The 14,196-nt window shown below is 34.2% G+C and overlaps 1 protein-coding gene across 1 annotated transcript in view; it reads left to right on the top strand.

The window, feature by feature from the left end:
* Nucleotides 1-14,196, top strand: part of LOC106178008 (intermembrane lipid transfer protein VPS13A) — a 65,400-nt gene that overhangs the window by 48,454 nt on the left and 2,750 nt on the right. The window contains exons 60-82 of the mRNA XM_087003326.1: nucleotides 1,623-1,718; nucleotides 3,807-3,911; nucleotides 4,333-4,482; nucleotides 4,734-4,865; nucleotides 5,227-5,357; nucleotides 5,573-5,587; nucleotides 6,851-6,980; nucleotides 7,137-7,259; nucleotides 7,558-7,670; nucleotides 8,158-8,311; nucleotides 8,667-8,819; nucleotides 9,184-9,265; nucleotides 9,488-9,557; nucleotides 9,854-9,962; nucleotides 10,323-10,448; nucleotides 10,860-10,984; nucleotides 11,322-11,403; nucleotides 11,938-12,051; nucleotides 12,208-12,283; nucleotides 12,606-12,769; nucleotides 12,990-13,071; nucleotides 13,336-13,423; nucleotides 13,763-13,877. Coding sequence (XP_086859452.1) covers nucleotides 1,623-1,718; nucleotides 3,807-3,911; nucleotides 4,333-4,482; nucleotides 4,734-4,865; nucleotides 5,227-5,357; nucleotides 5,573-5,587; nucleotides 6,851-6,980; nucleotides 7,137-7,259; nucleotides 7,558-7,670; nucleotides 8,158-8,311; nucleotides 8,667-8,819; nucleotides 9,184-9,265; nucleotides 9,488-9,557; nucleotides 9,854-9,962; nucleotides 10,323-10,448; nucleotides 10,860-10,984; nucleotides 11,322-11,403; nucleotides 11,938-12,051; nucleotides 12,208-12,283; nucleotides 12,606-12,769; nucleotides 12,990-13,071; nucleotides 13,336-13,423; nucleotides 13,763-13,877 — 2,535 coding nt within the window. The remainder of the gene's footprint in view (nucleotides 1-1,622; nucleotides 1,719-3,806; nucleotides 3,912-4,332; nucleotides 4,483-4,733; nucleotides 4,866-5,226; nucleotides 5,358-5,572; nucleotides 5,588-6,850; nucleotides 6,981-7,136; nucleotides 7,260-7,557; nucleotides 7,671-8,157; nucleotides 8,312-8,666; nucleotides 8,820-9,183; nucleotides 9,266-9,487; nucleotides 9,558-9,853; nucleotides 9,963-10,322; nucleotides 10,449-10,859; nucleotides 10,985-11,321; nucleotides 11,404-11,937; nucleotides 12,052-12,207; nucleotides 12,284-12,605; nucleotides 12,770-12,989; nucleotides 13,072-13,335; nucleotides 13,424-13,762; nucleotides 13,878-14,196) is intronic.

Here is a 14,196-nt window from a genome sequence, read left to right as displayed (position 1 = left end):
GATGTGAAAAGGAACAAGTATTCAGGAGACAACTTTTGAGGGTTTAATGTTGCATCAAACATTATTGATTAAATAATTGATACTTAAAGTGGAGGAGAGTCTAACTGTGCAGAAGCTTTTCTCACAAAGTCCAGCAATAAGACATTTTGCTGTCTGTCTTATTACCTATGTGGAGATGAAAGGTTGATATCATTATTTTATTTATAGATTTATAAGAGAACAGTACTCTGCATGCTGCCATTTTTAGCCCAATCTGGCTCCAGTTTCACAAAAAAAAAAAAAAAAAAAAAAACTTACGTCAGCTTCCCTGACTAAGAACTTAATTACCAAGGTTACATGGTCACATGGGCATATCTTACCCTATCAGTAGCAGTGTAACAGCACTGTCATGGAAATCCTAGTCAAGTAAGCCATGGAACTGACCAGTTTTTTTGAAACTGGGGCCTAAGTGCATGTTTGCTAGATGTGAGCACGGAGGAAATATAAGCCATGCATGGTTATCCTGCATATATCATGTTATATATTAACAAGTTTGACATGTATTTAGAATAAATGAATTACAAATTTCTTTTCATATGTTTACATACCGCAATTGTTTCGGTTAATTTTTTTTCATTTCAAAATGTTCTGGGATTTTTTCATTTTTCATTTATAAAAAGGTTTATTATTGATAGTTCTCAAACCATTACATACATCCTTTTTTTACATATAATTTATAGTTTATATACTTATAACTTGTTTTGAAAAATTTCTCTTTTGTCTGTTTAGTTTGAGACATCAGAGCCAGTGTAAAGTTTATATGTACTTACAATGTACAATGTGTTTTGAAAGAGTTAAGGATTATCTTATTACAGAAAAATCTATTTTCAGTGAGATGGCATTAGTTTACACATTTCTCTAATAAATACTTCAAGGACCTAAGCAGTGTAGTTTCACAGTATCATCTAGAAAGATGTTCATTGTTTTTACAGAAAATTTGTATAATTGCCGAGAAGTGTTTTGTTATTATCTTTCCTCTTTTGCCTTCCATCCAGTGTAATGTTGGAATGTTTCATGCATGATCCTCTGTTGAAAGCTCATCACATTTAAGTATCTCCTCTTCCAATAATCAAAATTATTGTGTAGTGTATTTTTCAGTGATATTTTGAATAGAGTCAGATTATAGCATATACTGTACGTTGTTATCAGTCGGATTATAGCATATAACGTTGTTTGTTAAATGAACAGTAAGGCATAGAGCTGCTTCCTTAGTATTTTTAGCATATTATGTTGTATTAAAGGGGAAATACTCAATGAACTTTATCCCAGTAGACTCAATGCAAGCCAACTTAAGTATTTAGTAGCTGTACTCTACTTAAATTTTTTAAAATTATTATTAGTAAATCTGATTCACATCTTTTGGAATATTACTATAATGTGATACGATCCTTTTGATTTGTTGGTCATTTTTTCTACAAACAATTAATTGTTAAATAATTGAAACACTTTGTGACTGCAAGTAAAGTATAGCTACAAATACTCCAGAGACAAAATAAGTTACCTCTTCATTTTTCCCTCGTTTATACTACGTAAGATTTTATGTTTAAAGTTATTTTATTTTACTCTCACCTACAATGTATCAGTCAAAGAAGGAAAAGGATTCCCCCGCTAAAGATAAAAGTGTCACTTCCAAAGAGAAGTCTGGCACACAAAAACAACCTTGGAAGAAAAATGGAAAAGTAAGTAAGCCTCCCCTGCCACACACAACTTAGAGCCACTTTGAGTGTCTTTCCCCAGTAAGTCCTTTCACTTTCTTTCTCAAAATAATCTTTGTTGAAAATTTTTGAATTGCTATACTGATTGTTAATGCACAACTTTCTTCCATTACTTATTCTTCGGAGTTTGGCTTGAACTTATTACATCTAACCTGTAGAAAACTGTGAAATTTCTTGCTATAACCACAAATATCTGTCACCAATTGTCTTTCAAGTTACAACCCTTATGTGAGAGTTTATAGTCCAAAAGTGTGTCCCCAAAAATGTTGCTTTGGATGGCTTTTTGGCCAAAAGATACCCAATAATGCCATGTTTAATGCAGCTGTTCTAAGTTGTGTGTGATGTTCGTACCCTGCTAACCAAAAGAGAGGAAAGGTAAACTATCGTGGAAAGGTTTAAGTTCAATTTTTCAGTAACCAAGATACCATGGCTTAGAATTGGGGCATGCGGGGTTGACAGGGGCTATATGTTGCATGCATGAGGTGTTGGATTAATTTTGGACCAATTTTAATTATATTTATGGATTTTTTATTAATATGTAGTTTCAGTTGCTGCAGATATGGTTTTATTAGATTGCAGAAATAAATATTGCTATGAATATGGTACATAGATGTGCTGGGCAGTGCAGTCCTTTCCTTTGGAAACCCCATTTATTTATCATTAACAAGCCATAGTAAAGTGTCATGGTGATGAAGCAAATTGTCTTCAGAGGCAAAGGGACAGAAACACTGACCACAAATGATATTTACGCTGTACTTGCTCTTATACTTTTTTAAATATATATTTGTAGTACTCTTGTTAATGTACATGTAGATAGTTTTTTTTATTTGTTATTACAAACATAATGTTGCATTGCCAGTAGAATAGGGTACGGTATGGTATTGTGTAACAGTGTTTCATTTTTGTTAGTTTCGTAGATGTTTTTGTTTCAAGAATTTGAATAACTTAAGGTTTTGTTTTCTGTGTGTGCTGTTACACAAAAAATTAACATTTGTTGCATGTAGATATGTATATGTTGCACATTTGTGGATACATTTAATGCATTTATTTAGTTTTTCAAGACCCATGCTGACATATACTTTTTTCCAGTTTATAACATCTCAATCATTTAATTAAGTAAAAGGGTTTTTCTTTTTCATTATTTTTTACCAAGTTTGATATTGATTTGACTGACAAGAAGTCTTTTCATGGATTAAAAAAAGATACGCTTGACATTGTCTGGAGGGGAATGCTTCAGTTATGGAAGTTACCGTAGTAGTCCATTATTGTGTGCACTGACTGACACTAATAAATCTAAACACAATACAGGACACGCACCATTTTATAAGCAAACATGCCATTTGATACTTCTTAAAATTGAAAAAAAAAAAATACATGAGCAGATTAAGGTTGTTCAGAACTAAATACAATTGGATTTGAACATTTAGTGCACAACCAGAGCCTCTTCATGACTTCAAGGTTTCATTTTTAGATAAATGTGCCAGAAAGTTTCACGGCTCCCCCTCTTTTAAATTAATATGATATTATTTTCCTTTCATTTTTTTTACCCAAAGAAACCATATAATTTGACAATTTTGCATCAAATGAATTATTGCTCTTATTCTCAGTGTGTTTTATTTATTTATAATATATATATATAAGGTTGTTTTAAAATTGAATATCACTGTACCAGTTAGGATGGGTTTTGGAAGTTTTTCTCTTTTTCAAAGTGTGCCACTTTATTAAAGATTCTTTTTAAATTTGAAATGGTTTTGTTTTAAATGACATTTGGCAATTTTTTGGACATTACTTGATCTTTCAAGAAGATTATAAATTATCCTGCTATTTGAAGCAGCTATCAGTACTTAACCTCAAAGTTTTTTTACATGTATAACATAAATATATGGTTGGCCATGATATGATGAATGATTTTATTTTCTCCACAAATATTCCCATACTTGATGTTCATAAGATGTTTCTTTTTTCACTCAAACCTTGGGTAACTTTTCTAGGATATGTCTGTTGCTAAAAATAGTTAAAACTGATTTATTTCTATTCTAATATATTTTGTAGGCTTCTCTTAAGGTGTGTGACTCTGACTTCTCAGATAAGTTCTCGCTGGACACAGTAGGAAGCAGTGGAACGGTAACCTGCAAAGCCAAAACACAGACGTATGAGGTAAGTGGCGGAGACTTGCTATCCATAATTTGATTTTAATTATAGACTGATATAACAGTATAGCTTTTTTTCCTGAGAGACTCAGTGTTTTTGCAGTTAATTCATGAACTGTCATTTTCCTGTGTGTAATTGAATAGGTTGGATTTAAGGACATATTTTTCCTGTCTTTGAACTGGTAGGTGAATTCATTTGACTTCTTGTAACTAAAATTTGTATATCTCAGATAAAGCTAGGTAGATAAATTACCCAAGGTTTTATTAGATTGATTTTGATGTAATTGTTAAATAATAGGATGGCATTTCAACAAAAAGTTTTGCATGCTTTAGTGAAAGGTAAACACACCAAATTTGACACCTTTCATCATTTCCAGTATGCATTTTTAAAATCAAATTCTTCTATTATTGATTAATATTATTCTCAGGTTGGTGTGGGCATTAGCCTGGCTTCCTCTGGGCTGACCAAGATAGTGGTCTTTACACCATTCTACATGCTGGTCAACAGATCCCAGGACAATATCCAAGTCTCTGAAGCCGTGGAGGGGGCTCAGTGGGTAGATGTCCCAGCTGGACAGGTGAGGCCAGTGTTATGTATTTGGGGGGGGGGGGGGGGGGGGGGTCGGCTCAGTGGGGAGAGACAAGTACACTGTATTGGACAGATGGGTTATATTTCCTGTCTAAAGTATCATTTTATGTTCATTTGAACCTGATGCAAGTTGCATGATTAAAATAACTCGGGTAATATGTCTTTATATAGTTTTTTAACATATAGATGGGACAGTGTGATTTTTAACACATTTTGAGAGTTTTTTTTTCTCTCGTTCAGTGCAAGCCATTCTGGCCAAAGCAGGGAGGGAAGAAGTTCATGATGAAAGCTAAGATGGCCAACGGTGAACAGGAGACTGCCAACTTCCTGTTCAGTGAAGAGCATACAACTCTTTTAAAGATGGATTACCCTGTGAGTTTGAAAAAAAAATTGCACAGATAGATTTATATCATGACATCATCATATCCTTTTAATAGCACAGAAAGTACAGATTTGTAAATTCTGTTTAATTTTTGCTTGATTATAGTTATGGTCTGCTTATTTGCCACTATTCAGCAGGTTTTCAATTACCTTTTTTTTTTAATGTTACAAAAATTAGCTGTGACTCACATGTCCGTAGATATTATCTACCCATTGAAACTTTATAATTAATTCTTTTAAAGATATTTTTAACTCGATAGAGGAATATGTTTTAGTTTGTAAATTTGGTATTTTATATTGGTCAGCTTTGCCATAGAATATTTTTTTTTCACAGATTTGTTCCTCATTCCAGGTGGGTGGAATTAATGTGGGCTGTCAGGTGACAGAGTCAGCAGTGGTGGTGACTTTTGAAAGCTACAAGCCAGGAATGGCGTCTGCTCTGATTGTCAACCATTGTGAAATGAACATTGACATTGTTCAAAGGTCAGGGTTTTTGTAGAATTGGTTGTGTATTTACCAAATTTAAGGTGAAGTATATTAAAGAAATCTGCTTGGCATTTCATAAATGTGTTTTTGTAGTGATTTGCCTCTGATAGATTCAAAAGATATAATACAGTTGAATGTACACCTACAAATATGTGCTATTGAAATTCTGTGGAAAATGAACCACATTCACTATTTTAATCTTTGTCTTGTAGGTCCAAGAAATCAGGGTTAGTGGGTCACAGATTTTTCACATAATTCCACCTAATTTTGAAGTGTCTTATCAATATCAGCCTTTTTTTACTTGCTTGTCACCTACTTATCACATTTTTTACCTGCAGGTTGGCATTTACATGATAAATTGTTATCATTTCTTGGATTTTAGCTGTCACACGGAAGCTCTGCTATTTTAACCAAAAAAAAAGAAAGAAAAAGAAAAGGCACTGACATAATTTTGTTTAAGCTTTGTGATTTGTCTTGTGTGATTAATGAGAGACAACTTATTTATAACAAAGTGAAAGAGATAAATGCATCCAATTTTTAGAGGATTTTTTGTTTTCTCAGTTATTCAGAATCCTAGCCTTGACTGTATTATCTTTTACTTTTTTGAATGTTTTTTTTTTTTGTGGGAGGGGGAAAGGCGTTTTTATTTTACGTAGCATTATATTTCTATTTTTTAACTCTCAGTTATTACAATTACCCAGGCAGTCATCCTGGAGATGAGAGTTTCAAGACAATGTACATATGATATTGGGCAATTTTTGATTTTTTTATTTATTCATTTTATCCATTTGTAACATCATCAGATGTGGCAATGCACTGTTGTTTTATGTTCCTTTGTATTATTTTGAAACTGGTCAAATTTGGACATTGTTCTTAAGTTGATTCACAGCTTACTAATAGCTTATAAAAGTGCTTTTATGAGGAACAAACCAAAGGGCAGACTGCTCTTTCATTATTCACTTAAATCTGGAAAAAGTAAACAGATGTTAAATTTCATTCAAGAGTTTCGCAGTTTACTAGTCTAGCCATAATATTTTTTTCAAAATTTTAAGACACTGTAGTCTAAGCTAGAATAGGAAAAATTAGCCATATTTATTTCAATAGAAATACTAAATTTTAAGTGAAAACAATATACGGTAATGACTCGATCTTTTCAATGGACAAAAGTTATCAAACTAACAGATACATGATTTTATAATCACAAAAATTATATTTCTTTATTGCATTTGAGGTGCTTTTAATGCATAGAATAGAACTAGAGAGTAACCTGTTTTTTAACTTTGTTGCTACCACTCAATAGAAACATTCTAATTTTTGAAAGTATGACTTAAAATACAGTATTAGTAAAATTCACAATTTTCCTCATTGAAAAGATTAGTAATTACCACATACACATAATCAAATATTGTCACTTCAAAATTCATCAGTCTTGGTTTTATCTAAATTAGTTTAAGATTGCCTAATTTTCTGTCCAATTTTCCCTTCCCCAGGGATCTCAAGGACAGCCTGACCCTGCCTCCACACAAGGTTGTACTCTACACGTGGCAGGACCCAGCAGGGAAGAGGGAGATTCTCTGGACTTGTGGAGAAAAGAAAAACCAAAAAGATGATTTGATGAAGGTAGAGTTATTTTGTATTTTGAGAATTTTTATAGACATTACAAGATTTTAATACAACAAATTGTGTGCATATTTGAATGGAAAAGTTATCAAGATATGTCATTGTTGAAGGACAGAGAACCTGACTTTGAAAGTAGCACTTTCATTTCCTATTTAGGATGGCATAGGGGAGTTCTTTGCCAACTCGGATACCAAAATGTACTGGGTCTCCTTCCTAAGCGGAGAACAGAGAGTTTTATTATTCACACAAGACCTGTTGCTGGCTACCTTTGCACAAGAGGTGGGTGTATCACTCACACAATACTTGCTGTTTATTACAAATCAAATATTTTTCTTGAAATATTTTAGTCCTGATACCTCAGATAATATTTATTGTGACAGTAGACTTTTTTTGGACAATATTTAATCTCAACATTGACTGATACTATTAAAGCTGTTATAGTGTAGATGCTGCATGTCATAAGGTTAACTTTTATTTGAATCTCACAGAAAGGTTGAAATTATTTCATTGTGTTCTTTTGGGATATGAAATCAATTTAATTTATTTATCTTTGTTCTTTTTAATTATTATTTACCAGGCAGGGGAACTGGAGAGAATAGAGCAGGAGATCACTCTGTCTATCCAAGGTGTTGGTTTGTCACTGGTGAATAATTATAAGAGACAAGAGGTGGCATACCTGGGAGTTACTAGGTATGGTGATAGGATTACACAGTTTGTCTAACTCAATAATGTTTCATACAAAGTAATTGAATTATAGGCTTATCTAACTCAATAATGTTTCATCAAAGTAATTGAATTATAGGCTCAAGAGAAAAACAAAGGGAGTGTATGACTAATTAAGTTGTTATGCATTATTGAAAAGGATTAGGAGTTAAACTTGTGCCTAACAGTGGAGTAACCAAGTAAATAGCAGACAGGAAATTTTCTTTCTTTTTTTTTTTCTTTTTTTTTCCAATTTTGATATTAAAATCATGGTCTTGGTGCATGATGGAATGAAGAATGAAATATGAAAACCAGTTTTTATTCAGACAATGTACATGTGGATCGACAATCTAAGAATGGAAAAGTTATTTCCCCATACAAAACTAGGACAAAGTATGACTGTTCAATAAATTCTGAGAAGTTGCAAGTAATAAATGACCAATGCCTATGCAATATCACATTGTGATATTTTTAGCTCTGGAATCATCTGGGAGGAGAAGAAGAGGAGGCGGTACAAGGCATTGACAGGCAAACAGTGTGCAGCACTGGAGACAGCTTTCCAGAAATACCAGAACGACCTGGTGGTGGGGAAGAAAGCACACCCACTGCAGTCCCTGGACAAAATGGAGGTGAGGACACATAAAGGACTAGAAATTAAGTTGTGCATAAATAAATAAATAAATAAATATATAAATAATTCATTGTATGTCATTGAAATTAATAGTGTGAACAAAGAAGACTTTTGTATTATGATACAGAAGCCTGAATTAAATCATTTATGTTATGGTCAAAGCCAGATTGACAAATATTTCATGTATGTATTTAACACAAAGTACACTCTTATTAAATAACCCATCATTTATTAAGTTCCATACATCTGAACTTTAAAAAGGGTTTTGTAGCAATTTAGTGTTCTTATCGGTTGCACTGTGAGATATTCAAAGTTATCACATTATACAGTACATATCGCTGTCATTTCCCCAGGTTGATTTCACGGTGAATGAGGTGGATGGGACCATGCAGATGCTGAAGCCCAATAAACGTCCCATCAGACGCAGTTACCAGGAGGGCATCTGGCTACAGTACAAAACTTCCCCACACCAGCTGCAACTCCATGCTAAGATCAACAGAGTCCAGGTAAGCTCTCATATGCACGTCCACCCCACCTTGGTAGACCCTACTATCCAAGAAAGTGGTAGTCAATTAATTTTCCTCCCATCCTCCACAGTTAAAGATCCTATAGTTGGGGTTTGTGTGCTGTCAGTATATCAGACAGGAATGAGATTTTTTTGAGTATTGGTGGATATCAGACTTTTTTGAGCCAAAAATAACATTGGCCTTGCTGCCCGTCTAGACCCCAGGCCATATTTTCAGAGTTTGTCACTGAATGACAGCCTCATCCCTGATCACCAACTAGAGTGTTTATTATGATTACCAGTGGGAGTACCACCTCCATTAAAAATGACACTTTAATTATTATTTTGTAATTGTGATATTCCAGCTTGACAACCAGGTGCCTGCCTGTGTATTCCCCACTGTGTTGGCCCCTATTCCACCCCCCAAATCAGTGGCTGCAGATAGTGGTAAGTTCTGAGTACTACTACACTGGACCATATTAGATATGGAAAACAGAAGATCATATTATCAGTAAATGGTGCACTACATTTTGTTTCTAGTTTGGTTTAGATGTGATTTGTACAAAGCTATTTCAGCAAATGTTGTGTGTTAAAGAAGTTTCATTGTTGGCAAATTATATATTGCACATTTGCAACATATATTTGTTTTATGACTTTGTTGTCTTCCAGTACCTAAACCTTTTACTGAAGTCAGTATGATGGTTAGGAAACATGAGAACACCACAGTACAACAGATCAAGTATGGATGTCTTTTCCCACTTTTAATTACTTTTTCTGTTGATTACAGTATTGTATTTAAGTATTCGAAGATTTGATCAGCCTGTTGTTTTATTTGATGAGGGCATTTTTGTTTAATTCTGTCCATTTTTTGCAATTGGCTGTCTCTTTTTCAGTGATTAAAAAACAAGTTGCATATTTTAGTTAAACAGCTCCATTCTGGTTGATACACGTATAAACACCCTTGTGAAAGTTTCCTGAGAGCTCAGGTAATAAAAACAACCATTGTGTAAAGACACCATTGGCTTATTATCACAGGTACTTCAAAGTATTGATCCAGGCAATGTCATTGAAAGTGGACCAGAGCTTCTTGAATGCCATGATAGAGTTGTTTTCCCCAGAGACAGAGAAGTGGAAGGAACAAGAGGTAGGGAGGAATTGAGATGATTTCCCTGCTCTTTTACATGGGGTTTTATCTAACACAATTCTCATTTAGTAATAATTAAAAAGATTGATATTGCAATGTGTTTGAATTTAAAATGCTGCTTAGGTGTTAGAATGATAACTGTTTTCAGTGTTTTCTTATGGCAGAATTGACATTGCAAAAGCTTGAAATATCATTGTTTTTTGTTTTTTTTTTTTCAAAGTAGGTCTCCATAGTTCAAATATTTTATTGGATTGTCAGCATTCAACATTTAATGTTGAGTATATATCTTGCAAAATTTATGATATTTGTAACAAGTACAAGATAATTTGATACAATTAATTTAATGTGGTCTTGTCCCAGCTTGAGCAGTTTCTGCTGGACCTGAAGCCTATAGACCAGAAGTTACTGGACATGGACATCTGCCAGGCCAGTGCAGGAGGGGGCAGCAAGAACTACTATGACATACTGCACTTCTCTCCCATTAAGGTATTGTACATGTAGCTTCTATATGGACACACCCCCACACACTAACATGCTTGTTATTAAATAAGGGCCCAATCAGAACAAGTTGATCCACTGACTAACAGATCTGTGGATCAAATATGGCCAACCCGCTTGAAAGCTTTCGTCATAATCACCTAATAGACACTGAATAATTCCCCTTGGAGATTATTTTATTTTGGTAAGCTTTCAAGTGGATTGGCCATATTTGATCTGCATTGGTTATGAATGTGGCCTAAGCTTAATATTATTAGTGTAATGATGTATATGTTTGATGATGAGAAATTTCTATGTGGTTGCTAAGGGTTTGGAAAACTATATGTTTATTTCATTATACTTGTCAGCCAATTCAGTGTGTTTTAGGTCAAATTGTCAATAGTATTCATTTTTTTACAGATCCAAATCAGCTTTAGCCTTCAAGCCAGTGGAGACAAACCCACAGGTCTCAAATCTAATGTTGTGAACCTCTTCCTGCAGAGTGTTGGCATTGTGTTGACAGATGTCCAAGATGTTGTCTTCAAGTGAGTTGAAAAGATACTGATTTTTGCAAGAGATTTAGGAGAAATGTGACTGATATGAAAAATCATTATTATTATTATTTATTTATTTTTTTGTAGGGAGAGGGGAGGGGAGGTGCTTCATGTATACAAAACGCAGTACTCACATTCTGTCACTTCTTCAAATTGACAAAAGATATTCTGTTAATAATTTCTATTACTTTAAAGTGAAACATGAGGAGCTATTTATTTGACTTTCATATACACCAACAAATGAGAAATATTTGACATATGGAAGTGAGTATTTTATAAAACCTTTCAGTTGCAAAAAAAAAAAAATCCTGCTCTTCTTATTTCTCAGGTTAGCTTATTTTGAGAGGAACTACAAACTTTACAGCCAGGCCCAGCTGAACAATGAGTTTGCCCGCCATTACACACAACAGGTGAGCAGTCTACAGCATAAAGGCAGTTCCAGACTTCATGACATTTTTTCATGTCTGACATTTTTCTTTTTTTTGTTTTTGTGTGTGTGTGTGTGTGTGTGTGTGTGTGTGTGTGTGTGCGTGTGTGTGTGTGTGTGTGTGTGTGTGTGTGTGTGTGTGTGTGTGTGTGTGTGTTTAGATGGATGGGTGAGTTGATACACACAAAACAGTATTAAATTGAGTACTTTACTTCATGCCATTTTAAAATTGTACAGTGTAGGTATTTTTTACACTTTCTTTTTTTGTAATTGTGTGACATTTTCATTATCCTTCAATCTATACTTTGGTTAACTTATAAATTTTACAAAACTCCTGTGTATTCATGCTGTTTGTTACTGTTGCACTATTTTTTTAATACATGAAAGTTTTTATTTTTCTTTAATGATGAAATTAAGATGATAAATGCAGGACATATGCACCAGTGACATTGTCTTATTTGAATCATTTCATCCAAACAGCATCCATGCACGAGTAATTCTGATATGAATATTGCAGGCTATCAAGCAAATGTATGTCTTGGTCTTGGGTCTTGATGTTCTTGGAAATCCATTTGGTGTGATTCGAGGGCTTGCCACTGGAATTGAGGATCTTTTCTATGAACCATATCAGGTGAGACACTTTTTTTTGTATCAGTGCCTCATTTAAGAAAAGGGGTCATTTATAAAGAACCATATACCATTATATCAAAGTAGCTTGCTTCTTTATTGAATTTAACGAACAAGTGATGAAGTAACTTTTAAGTTAAAACATATATCCATTTTACAGGGTGCCATCCAGGGTCCTGAGGAGTTTGCTGAAGGTCTAGCCCTGGGAGTCAGAAGTTTATTTGGGCATGCAGTAGGTATGTACATATTAGTACATACCAGTGATTCCACAGGGTTATTTATGTCAAACGGCATACTTTTCAGAAACAACATGTTTTTGGTTGTCTCTTTATTTGTGTTGTCTGTTGAATTACACTAGCATGATAAACAATCTCTTATTCATGAATACCCATGCGCACCCACAAACTAAAATTTAGACAAACAGAAAACAGACAGAAACACTATAAATTGGAACATAGTTGGAAAACAGATAGAAACACTATAAATTGGAACATAGTTGACTTATGTCAGAACAGTTTGTTTTAACAATTTTTTTAAAACCAAGATCTCAAATTCCAGGTGGCGCTGCAGGAGCAGTTTCCAAAATCACAGGCACTCTAGGTAAAGGGCTTGCTGCCCTGACGTTTGATGATGACTATCAGAAGAAACGCAGAGAAGCCATGAACCAAAGGCCTGCAGATTTCAAGGAAGGGCTAGCCAGGGGAGGGAAGGGCCTTGTCATGGTATGCTCGTTGGTCTTGTAGCTGCAAAACCTCTTGCCATCATGAATGGTTTGCAATTGTTGAAATTTCTGATTTTAGTTCAGAATAATCAAGTGGAAGTGTTTGTTTTCTAGAGCAATTTTATTTAGGATATTTAAGAAACAATAAGTTTACATGATGCAGTTAGAACAAGCATTTTTGCTATTGTCGTATGGTTAGTACGTGAAGTTCTCTGTTCCAGGGTGTTTTTGATGGTGTAACTGGCATAGTAAGGAAGCCAGTGGAAGGGGCAAAACAGGAAGGAGTAGAGGGCTTTTTTAAAGGTACCGGGACATAAACTTTATTAAAACTTTTCTAATTAAACAATTAGCTGAAGGAATTAAAAGATCGTTAGATTAAATATCCAAAATTTTACACTTTTAGAAAGATTTTGAGATGAGTGAGAAGTACATTTATCCTTGTTCCCACTGCAGGATATCTATAAATGTACATTTATTTGATGTTATACTTTTTTCATGGATCGTGAAAGAAAATCTTCTCATAACTGTTTATTTGGGATTTCACGTGCTGTTTTTTGTTGTGTCCAGGCCTTGGAAAAGGTCTTGTTGGTGTTGTGACCAGACCAACTAGTGGTGTCATTGACTTTGCTAGCAGCTCATTTGAAGGAGTTCAGAGGTAGGCTGACACATTTGCACCATGCACTTTGTGTCACATATGCACCATGCACTGTGTCATATGTGCACTTCTGTGTCTCTCCATCTTCTTTTCACTAACTTGTTCATACAAATATGTATTTGAGGTCAGGTGATCACATGTAAGAGTAGTTCAATCAAAGGCACTCTCATTTGCCTATTTGTCCTTTTATTTTTCTAATTAACATGTGTTAATCTAATCAGGGTGACTTAAGATTGTAAGTAAAATGTGCATCTTTTTATAATATAAGTGTTTGCGAGGTGCATCATTCTTCCATTAGCAGTGCGTGAACTCATGTCTGTTGTTACCTTTTGTGTCTAGGCTTGCAGAAAATGTAGTGGAAATCCGCAGACTACGACCTCCAAGATATCTTCAGAAAGATGGCATAGTACGACCTTTTGTTCTGAAAGAGGCAGAGGGCAATGGAATTTTGCAGGTAAAAAATATAATCAAAATGGTTGACTGAAAATCATGGAAGAAATAATAATAATCATGTATGAGATTTGCTTGTTGGAATGACCGAGACATAGAAGGTTCAATCTGGATTACTGTTTGGTGCCATATTGTTTATATTGTTGTTCTGTGCTTAGTGGATGTTTTTCAGACAACCTTCATATATTTTTTGTACTTTTTAAATTGCTGTAGCGATTGCTTTTTTGTTGTTTTAGTCTTGAAGATTTCTATATTTAATAGCCTTAATAGAATTGATGAATTATACATAATCAAAAAGATGCTGTGCCAAATAAAATTTTTGC

Source organism: Lingula anatina, chromosome 2 (genome assembly GCF_051362555.1).
Source record: "Lingula anatina isolate TDL-2025a chromosome 2, LinAna3.0, whole genome shotgun sequence".
Taxonomy (NCBI): Eukaryota; Metazoa; Brachiopoda; class Lingulata; order Lingulida; family Lingulidae; genus Lingula; species Lingula anatina.
This window is presented reverse-complemented; position numbering and strand designations above follow the sequence as displayed.